General features: G+C 38.2%; 1 protein-coding gene across 1 annotated transcript; it reads right to left on the bottom strand.

The window, feature by feature from the left end:
• Window positions 1-4,466: 4,466 nt before the first annotated feature.
• On the bottom strand, window positions 4,467-10,534 carry LOC107746339 (zinc finger protein 521-like). Its single transcript, XM_016560495.1, has 3 exons — window positions 10,360-10,534; window positions 8,598-8,801; window positions 4,467-7,599 (listed from the first exon to the last, which is right to left on the bottom strand). The coding sequence occupies exons 1-3, from the start codon at window positions 10,397-10,399 to the stop codon at window positions 4,961-4,963; spliced, it is 2,883 nt and encodes a 960-aa protein (XP_016415981.1). The 5' UTR covers window positions 10,400-10,534; the 3' UTR covers window positions 4,467-4,960.
• Between the last annotated feature and the right edge of the window lie 247 nt (window positions 10,535-10,781).

The following is a 10,781-nucleotide window of genomic DNA, read 5'->3' as shown; positions in this document are numbered from 1 at the left end:
AATCTATAATTTTGACCCATACAATGTATTTTTGGCTATTGCTACAAATATCCCTGTGCAACTTAAGACTGGTTTTGTGGTTCAGGGTCACATATTAAATTGAAGTCAAGCTTTTCACATACAGTCACCAAATTATGATGCACAATTTGCACATAATTCTGCTCTTTTAAAGGGGTCATCGGATGTTACATTTATGTTCAAACAACTTGAAAAGTGAATTTTGCATCCGATGACCCCTTTAAGAAACTGTAAACAAACTCAAGCGAGATTACAAGAGAAGCACAAAAGTTCCTCTGAAGTTGCCATGGTTTTAAGAGTATGATACTAAAATTAGTCAATAAAATATTTCAACAGATACTGAAAATTTATTTATTTAAAAATGTATGTTTTTCACAGACACAAAACATTCTAAGGACACCGTGAAAAGTAATTTAAATGAGTAATAAGTGATAATTTGTCATTTCAGCATTAAATATTGAAAACTGTTGGTTTCTGTGGTCTGATGGTTAAAATGTGGGTCGCTGAAAACTATCTCTGTGTTGACCCATTTGTGTGCTCTTTAAAAAATAAAAATGCTGACTATATTTCTTATTACATGTTGAGCAAGTGCAATAGTTCAGCATCCTTCCTCATTTACACTTTTGAGTGAAAAATGCATATGACATTCTTGGTGTCTTTCATGAAAAGGCTAAAAGCAAGACAAATTCATGGTCATCTGGTATGTCTGCCCTCTCCTTCCACCGTAAAACATCCTGAATAATTAACTCAGTTCCTAATTGGCCCTTCTCTCAATGAATAATTAAGCAGCCAGCAGCTGTCCTCAGCCAATAACTAACAATCATCCTACTGGTGCCCGCCCCTGTTGTGAAGGGCTGGGCATCTGGCTGAGACAGACTGACTGACCAACTGTATGTGCAAATAGCAACTGTCCTGCCTCAGTCTGCGAGCATGTGTTCATAAATTCCACTTGACACATCACTCATCATCACAATTTACAAAACTATATTTTGCACAGAATGTGTGAGACAGATTGTGAAGCCATATCGTGTGAAACAATATCTTGTTTCTGTGAAATATCTTGGACTTTCACAAAATAAGACCATTCTTTATCTTAGTGGGATAACATTCTAATTACCTTGCAGTGATTTTTTTTTTTTTGCATTTGGCCTAAGACTGAGATGTTACATTGATGTACAGACTATGCAGTTCTCTTCAAATCTATAACAAATTCCAAGAGATTAATTTTTTTTTCTTCAAAGCCATTTCCTTTCGTTCTGTTCGCTCTAATTTTCTGTCTCCTGCTTTCTTTCGTAGTAGGCCTATCCCTCTTGATATGTTTCATGAAATGTGAATTATTAATAGCTACATTAAGGAAGGAAGGCTCCACAGAAAACATCCTGTATTCAGGCACTCAGTCCTTAGATCTGCCTGCCTTTTTCCAACTGTAGGAATTAATCTCTCAAAAGCATATAATTTTAGTGCCATGAACTTCTCATGTAAAATACATCACCTACTATTTCACGTTAAGAGCCGCCAAACCATGGTGTAGCCTAATATCTACTTTATTTCTGCAGTTTATGTGTTTAAATGTCATAAAATACAGCAAATTGCAGTAAATTCCAATTATACTGTAAAATTAATGTAAATGCTTAATCAAAAAAATATATATATTTTTTTCTTATTCACTGTGCGCATGCCCCATGCATGCACACTGAGAGGGTATGCTAGCCACAATACCCTATTCCTTTAACATGTATTTTAGGAAGAACATATCCTGAAACAGGCATCATACGTCAATGGGAATTATGGGTCATAACGGGAAAGAGCTGACTGCAGTAACATCTTAAATTTCAATCTCAGGTGATGACAACAAGGCCTCACCCTGAGGCTTGAGAGAGATAAAGGGAAACCGCTGAACTAACTTTGCCACTGTATTTAAAAAGAAGCTCGACAAAATACAGTAGTGTGTAAAATAATATGTATACTGAAAGACATTTTGGGTTCGCGCACATTTGTATTTACACATAATCTCGCAGCTCCATCTACTGGTCATTATGTGAACATGCGAAATTGTATAAAAGCTTTTTCATTGATTTTAATGCGCTCTTAGTTTCCACTAAACCGCAGAAGCTTATATACTGTATGTTCTTTGATAATACTACAACTACAATTGAGGTAATACTATAATATTTTATATTACCTAATCGCAAATCATATTCGAATGGGCCTATCATATTGCGTTGTGAGTGTGACATCATATAGTACACAATTAAATGCAATAATACAAGTACAACAGTGTCAAAACAGATGTGTTGCCTATTAGTATTATAACCAATGACCACTACTGTTACAGTATTTGACAACATCGTTTAAAAAGAAAAGATGAAAACAAGTCCAGTTAAAAACAAACTAATCGGGTGCTGTGTCAGATACTCAGCAAATATGGGGGAGTGTTGTCCCACTTTCAACTTGCAGTCGTTCATTTAATGTTTATCCACTGTCTAATTTATCAGTAATTGAAAACCAGACGCTTAAACGCCTTTTGCCAACATAAAATAAAAACTGACCTCATTTTCACACCTCTCTGACTGCCTGACCTTTTCAGATCATGTGAGCAGTTATCTCGACCCCATCCCCTAGAGGGACATCATGGCTCCCTTCCTGTTTACTCTTTTTACACAACAGATTTTAAATACAACATTGTATAGTCACTTATGGGAGTACTCAAATGATGGATATGTGATTTTTGGAAATGTGAGACCTTGTGAGAGAAGGGTGAGTGCAGAGAAATGATTAGTGATGCAATGTGGAAAAAAGAAAAAGAAAAACAAAGATGTTGGAAATCATTAGGAAGAGGAACCTTTCACCCTGGTTTCCATCCTGGGAGGATGTTGACATGGCATAGTCCCACAGTTTCTTCGGAGTGCACATGGACAGCAGGTCAGACTGGTCTGTTAACACCCAGAACATAAAGGATCTCAGTCAGCTGTATTTTTTTGAGAAGGCTTAGGTGTAACACCTCTCATACACAACATGCTTATTTACAAGAGCACTTTCAGTTCTAGACGAATCATGCCTTGATTTATATTCACTCATATCCCTTTAAGAGAAAGACAAATACTGTATATTTGCACTACTGGCACATCACTATGGCACTGTATTGTACTTAATATGCATCTTTAACCCTGCAAAATCAAAACTCATTGTAGCTGCTCTGTCTTTTTAGTCATTTCTCCTCTGCATTCGACCCACTCGAGAGATGCTTATTGACAGATGGTCCGGGCATTACCCGGCATCATGTTTTCACAGCCGACTTTATCTTGGCCTAAAGCCTGGACACACAAAAGGAAAACCAAGTTCATGTTTTAAACCAAACATTTTCTGATCACTATGTCTATAGCATACAAACAATACATTTGTATTATGATTATATAAAATCAGACTGGAGCTGACAGTTCATTGACCCTATCAAGTTTCTGATACAGACTTTTGTGTTCTTGTACAGATTCAGTAACACCCTGCACTCACTGTATGCCTGGGTGTATTTATAATATTTTTTCTGGAAAATGCATTTTTACAGCACAGGCGTGCCTTAAATGATGTCTCTTTTCCTTCCTGTGTCTACGGTCAAAGCCCAGCTGCTGTCATGGTGACTGAGGGGTATTTCCAAATGAGGTCCTGGTGGCTTCCAACTTCAGGGCTCTATTACCTCACTTTCCTTTTCAAAAACATGCACTGACATCATGCTAGTTGGATTTGTAAAAGTCAACAGCAAATCAATGGGTAGTTGTACTGCTTATAAAATGATCAGCAAATGCACAAACACTCTAGTGTGAGGAAACACCGTAGTATGGAGGAAGTCAAATCCTGCCATTCAATTTTATTGTTGTCCCAAACGTAAAACTTTATTGCCAAGATGTATTACTGGACCTTGATACCACACATAACAATATCAGGTGAAACATTGCCAACCTCTCTAAAAAAGTTTCATTTAAGGAGCTAAGAAATGTTCTAATGTTTTTATAACTTATAATCACTATATTATTTTTATTATTTATACATGATTTTGTTTTACATTTTACATAAGACTAAGAAAACATTGTTACTCCACTAGTCCAGTAATCTCCTTCCCTCTGCATTGGTCCAGTAACATACCATAGGGTTGATTATTATTATTTCTTTTTTTTTTTTAAATCTACATGGAGAACTGAAAATGCAAATTACACATACATGCACATTTACCCATGAAAGCAATTTACTTTTCTGCAACAGAATATCATTTACAGACACACAATTAACAAGACACATAATTGAAATTTTGAGTCAAAAATATAAAAAAGGCAGAGATATTTTACTAAAAAGACATAAAATAATAAAAATACATAACATTTCAACTGTTTTGTGATTATCAGATGTCATTGTCCAAAAGCCCTACATCTAATCCATAAAGTCTACCAAGAGGCCTGCTTAGATTTCAATTAGATATAACACTGCTAATGACTCTTTCCCTCAGAATATCAAGTCCCACTGCCCACATCTCATCCTCTTTTCTGCCCCTCTGCGCGTCTGCAGTTTCAGTCATCAGCAACTCATTACTGTCTAGATCCACCAAGATCCAGTTCCATTTCTTAACACAAGGATTTATCTTGAACACAACAAAGATAGAGGAAATGATCCAAATATGGCAGTAAATCTGAGTTCAGAACCTCAGAAGTGTCCAATGAAGATTAGCCTTGCACTTGGGAGAATTAGTCATTTGCCGAGCATCTCAAAACAAAAGAAACTACTTTTAAAACTGGATGGGAGAAAACAGCCTCTCCCAAACATCTTTATGTCTTCACACATTTAAGGCATGAATACATAATACAATACAAACAGATATTCCAGATCATAAGCAATCAGAAGAGTACATCTATTGTCATTTACAAGTGAGGTCCTTTATTATGGGTTTGCTGTTGAATCAAACTGGTGTGGTCTGGGTGAGAGTGTTCTTATTGCTTCTCTCCTCCGGTATGAGAGCCGTAGCCGAACAACAGTTGACTACAGAAATGCTAGTCTTATTGTCTCTAAGTTTATGCTTGAATGTATTAACGTTCACAGTCACAGTTTCCTGCTGAGCAACACTTGAGGAGATTTTAAGGTCAGGAATAAGGTTGGAGGGATCCGTGCAGCTGGTGATCAGATCGTCACCTTGGACCTTCTGCATGTGGAAAGTTCCATGAATTTTCAGCTCAAGAGTGGAGGTGACAGTCTGCATGCACACGACACAGCGGAAGCCTGTCAGTGAGTTGTGCAGGTCTGGGTGCCTCTGACAGTGTTCCAGGAAGTCCTCCTCACTGTGAAGCGGAAGCTTGCAGATGCGGCAGTTGCCTGTGTCCAAGCTCCTGCTGTGGGTGACCTTGTGTTCAGTCAGAGTTAGCAGTGAAGGGAAGCGCTCTCCACAGATGGGGCATTGGCAGTGCTTGGTGGGGCCTAGATGAGTCTGGACGTGCTCCCACAGAGCCATCTCAGTGAAGAAGGTCTTGGAACAGTCTTTGCATTTGTGGCTCCCTTGGATTGCCTCCACTTTGCGCTTGAGAGTGCCACTCTCCCCGGGCTGGATGTGGTGATCTCGCAGCTGGTGGTTGGTGAGCAAGGACTGCATGGTGTAAGAAGCTCCGCAGATTTCACAGGCAAACATAGGATCGTTCAGATTTGCCTTCCCTTTGCTTTCGGTGGGAGGGCTGAACAGCGATTCCACCTTACCTTCTCTTATTTCACTATTCACTGGCAGCATTCCAGCGCTGTCCTTGGCAGCTGGTTCAGAGACAGTTGGAGGGGTCACGTTGTTACCTTCAGCGCTCTGGCTCTTGGCACAGACTTTCTCGTGTAAGGGCACCTCGAGGGGAGATCTGGTCTTGGTACAGATGCAGGGACTGCATTTGTCGCTATGTGTTGTGATATGACACTGCAGCTCTATGTCTGCGGTAAAGGACTCTGCGCAGAAGATGCAAGAGTACACATTGCACTGTTTGTCAAGATGCTTCTGTTTGACATGCAGGTGCAAGTCATGCTCTTGCTTGAAGTCCCATTCACAGGACGTACAGTGGAACGTGGTTCTCCTGTTACTGTGCTCGGAGGCCAGGTGAACCTGAATAGACATCTTGGAGCTGAACACCTTCTGGCAAAGGGAACAACGGTAAAACACAATGGTGTGCATCTCAAGTAGATGTCCATGTAAGTCTTTGACACTGGGGAAGGTCTTACTGCAGCTTTCACAGATGTAGAGCGTAGATGTATTGCTAAAATGAGAAACTGTGTGTTTCTTAAAAGATTCATGGTTTGGGAAATCCTTGAAGCACTCTGGATACGTATGTTTTGGAAGCATACTGTTCAGGTGAGAACTCAAGTGAGTTTGAAACAAATCCGAATCGTTGTATTTAGCCCCACAATGGTCACATATGAAGTCGGTTGAAGATAATGCCGTTTTTTTGCCTGGACTCTTGATAGACTGGGGTGACATCGAACCCATTGTCATCCTTCCCTCTTTAAGGTTCATCAAGTTAATGTTCTTGTGTGTCTTTTTGATATGCTGCATCAGTTTTAGCTTACTGTTAAACGTAGGCAAATGAGTGCAGTATGGACAGAAAATCAAAGACTTCCTTTCTGCTGTTTCTTCCGGATCTGGATCAAGTTTCAGGCTCTGGATTTTACAGTGGGTTTGCTGCACGTGATTATCTAGCGTGTCCTTTGTCAGGAATCCTCGGAAGCACTGCGAGCAGAAGAAGACGTTGCTCTCGATTAAAGCAGAGTTGTGCGATTGGCGAACATGCTTTTGAAGGGCCTTCAGGTCTTTTAACAATGTGGGACAGAAGCTACACTGAAGGACTGTTTGAACGGCCGCCGTGACTGCGGCCTCAAGCAAAATGGAGTGGCCTAGCATGACATTATCCTCTTTATGGTGCTCCGTAAGTTCAGATGGAAAAGTCAGGCTCTCAGAACTAGATCGGATCTTGTTTTCCATGTGTTGGGTCTGTGGATGTGCTCTGGGGTTCATGTGATTGTGACAATGAACACAATTACTGAAAGCCCTGAGCTTTTTGGAGATTCCTAAACAACTGTTTGAGTCAAAATGAGACTTTCTCTTTTCTGCAGAAGCCATTGTCCTAAATGCCACCTCTGCAGTATTTGTAGTGGCTGGACTGGACGTGTGTGAGGTGGCACAGGTGCATTCTGCCATTGAGAGGGCTGACTGATCTTGTGCAGCACAATTTGGAGGTTGTCTTTTCTCAGTGTCCCCCATGTAATTCAGTGGATCATTTGGAAGAGAGAGATGTTGGGAGGGTATAGCACTACCCTGTTCATATTGATTACTCAAGCCCTGTTTGCTGTTTATGAAGGTCTCACTACTGATATCTTGTTGGGATATTTCAAGAGGTACTGAACTGTTGCCAGGCAAAGGGGTGTTTGCTCTCCCACACTGATCAAGTCTCTGATTATCTTTATATGTGTCTCTTATGCATCCAAGGTCACATCCATCTTCATGGTCAGAGGAGGAAGTACCAGGGGAAAGAGGCAAAGCCAAACAACATGCTTCATCTTTCTCCACATTATGATTTGCTGTGGACAGAAAAGAGAGGATAATGTATTTACAACATAAAAATGTTTTTGCTAAAAAAATAAAAAAATACACCAGCACTGTTGAGAAGTAACAAATTAAAAGCAACTAATTTAGCAGAGCTTCTAAATTAAGTACATTTGCAGTAATTGTCAGACAGGCTAATTATATTTTATAATTTAAGACATGGCCCTTTATATAACTTCAGTTAGTTAGCTATATCTTATTAAATTGTGGTGTAGTTAACTACTTGATAGTTAAATGATAAATGATAGCTGCAGTTCTAACTACTTTAAATTATAGGTAACTTGTAGCTACCCAAACACTATGCACTATAGCCAAAACTGTAATGTTATAGCTAAGAATTCTACTCTTCTGTTTCAAGAGGTCTGTCTTGCTGAAGTCTGGCGGGTTAAAATGTAATTCAGCCTCATAAGAGCAGACTAAACACCAAAAATATGAATTGGATGCTCTTTTTCACACTTTTTTAGATGTAATTAGCTCGGTATGTGGCCACATAATGAGCAGTCCCACTGTCACTAAAATTGCTGTCAGTGTGAGAAGACTAGATTCACAGTTTGAACAAATGGAGTGCTGCTACTTTAAAGTACTGAACATCTACAAGAGAAAACCAAAACCGAAATCATGGTACCAAATTATACACTGAATCAAAGGATTAATGTAAAAATAATGTTCTTTTTAGCAGCATCATATGACCCCTTTAAAGGATAAAGCATATTAAAAACATAAGAATGTGTCTTCACACGATTAGCAATTGCAATATCATAAATCCAAAATCATTTGTAAAGGCATGATTCATTCTGTTAGTGTGCAAACAGGGAATTGCAAACACTAAACCCTGAATATGAAACCCTAGAGGTCTTTATTCCTTTTAATCCGTCTGTGAAGAGATACAAAGCGAGATGGATATATTCACAATATTCACAGTTTATCAATGTAAAGGATACTATAAAATGAAGGATAGTGTGGGAGTGTGTACCTGTACCGTGGCAGTACTTCAGCCTCTGTTGTGTGAATGATTCTAGTTGCTGTAGGCTTGCACACTTGTGCTCTTTAGCATCTTCATCCTTCTCTTTTTCAATTATTTCCCTCTCCTCATAGTTTTCTTTTCTCCTCTCCCAGGAGCAGCCTTTCTTCCCCACTATCACGCTATCTTCCTTTGTATTTAACGTTCCGTCTTGACCTGTGGAGAAAAGATTGCGAGCAAGAAAGAGTGACAGGTAGTTACAAAGCCATTCACATTTAACATAGCATTTAACAACTAACCAATTATAGCAACAAAATATAACAGGACACTATGGCACCCCTTTGTCTTATACAATATCTCACTATTTATAGCTTTATTATTATTATTATTATTATTGTTGTTGTTGTTGTTGGTGCCGTTATTATTATTTACTACTACTACCATTATTATTATTATTATTACTATTTGTCATCTTCCACATCCTCCAACTTTCCCCTCATTTCTGATGAATTGAGTTCATTATTATTATTATTACTATTATTGTTATTATTATTATATGAATATTTCATTTATTTATTTATTTATTTTTAATTATTATTAATATTTTTAACACACACACACAAATCATGTTGGCTGTCATGTATGTTTTGTTGACCTTGGTTATTTTGTATTTGATTTGTCACCCGGTAAATTGTATATCTGTTTGCATAAAAAATAAAAAATAATAATAATTAAAAAAAAAATTTAAAAGGGAAAGGTGTGAACAAATATCAACATTTTGATATATTTTCATCTAGCAGGGGAATACCCTTCTGTTCATGTTTGCTCTTTAAATAAAGGGTACACTGAAGACAAGTACTGTTTGAAATACTTTCATATGTTTCATGGTGTCTTTTTTTAGTTTTTAATAATAAAATGCCATGAACAATAATAAGTGGACGAGTGAATCATCTCTATAGGGAAAACTAAATAAGCAAATAAAGTGCAACTCCTGTAAGCGCACAGATTCACACCAAGCTCAATTCAATTATTCCTTATTTTTTATACAAAAATGCTCATTTGTTCTTTACTCATTTCATTCTTGTACTCCATATCTGTATTCTGTGATTTCAAGGTGACATAACAGAGCATGATGACAAGAAAATGAATAGCTTTTATTCTCAAACATAAAAACCTCAGGCAACTTTTAAATACTCATATACTGTACACGCACATTGCTTTTCTCTTAAGCTTGGGACTTTTGACCTTTATTGTTTTTATACCTAGTAATATTTTCTGTTCCCTACTAAATTTAAACCTCACATAAATCTTTATGAATGTTTACAATTTCATTAAGACATTATTTAGAATGTTTATTAAGCCGTTTTTCAGATTTCACCGTCTTTGTTGGGACATTCAGTCCCCGCGATGGAAAACACACACACATTTAGTTTTGACTACAGATAGAAACAACTTTGTTGTTCTAGAAACCCAATAGGCTACAGTATCACAGTACGTGATAAATCATTCTTCAATAAATCAATCCGTATTAATGTGCATCACATACAAGAGTGATGACAAACCCCTCTCAATGAAATTGCATTACGTTACTCAAAAACGCGATGAAAGTTCTGCTCCAAAACAACTTGTCTCCTGTTTTGATCTTTCCCGAAACACTGATTTTCAGCCTAATGATCTGCAAATAATTACTCTATCGGTCGTTTTGTTCCGCGGTCGGATTTCACTTCAGACAACAAGGAAGCAAGAGATTAAATAAATAAAATGCCTTTCGTACCTTTCAAATATCTGGGCTTCGCCTGCTTTCGACGAGACATTGCAAAGGACTTCAGTAGCTGTCAACACAAACGGGTTAAGTTGCTGTCCAGTGTTTGCAAATGCAGGACAACACAAGCGGCAAACAAGAGCAAATACTTGCGAACTGATTCGGGGATTGGAATAGCGGTAAAGCATATTAATATCACGGGCAAAGGGGCTCGCCTCCGCCTTCAGCCGCGGGATGACACGCTCTGCGCCACCGGGGACTAGCTCGAGATGCGTAATCACTGTAGCCTACTCACACGAACACACACACTGACACCCTAAAGACATTTATATTGCTCAGAGGTTGCTAGTTTATTGCTCGAGAGGCTTAAACATCTCAGTTAAGGTTTATTTATTTATGTAATTTTTTTTTACGTTAATATTTTCTTTGTCTTG

Source organism: Sinocyclocheilus rhinocerous, unplaced genomic scaffold (genome assembly GCF_001515625.1).
Source record: "Sinocyclocheilus rhinocerous isolate Xijiao unplaced genomic scaffold, SAMN03320098_v1.1 scaffold40, whole genome shotgun sequence".
NCBI lineage: Eukaryota > Metazoa > Chordata > Actinopteri > Cypriniformes > Cyprinidae > Sinocyclocheilus > Sinocyclocheilus rhinocerous.
This window is presented reverse-complemented; position numbering and strand designations above follow the sequence as displayed.

Coding starts and splice junctions, on each gene's coding strand:
- LOC107746339 (XM_016560495.1), bottom strand. CDS start 10,399: ATGTCTCGTCGAAAGCAGGCGAAGCCCAGATATTTGAAAG. Junction 8,802..10,359: donor GAAGCCCAGATATTTGAAAG/GTACGAAAGGCA, acceptor TTTTCTCCACAG/GTCAAGACGGAACGTTAAAT. Junction 7,600..8,597: donor GAAGTACTGCCACGGTACAG/GTACACACTCCC, acceptor TTCTGTCCACAG/CAAATCATAATGTGGAGAAA.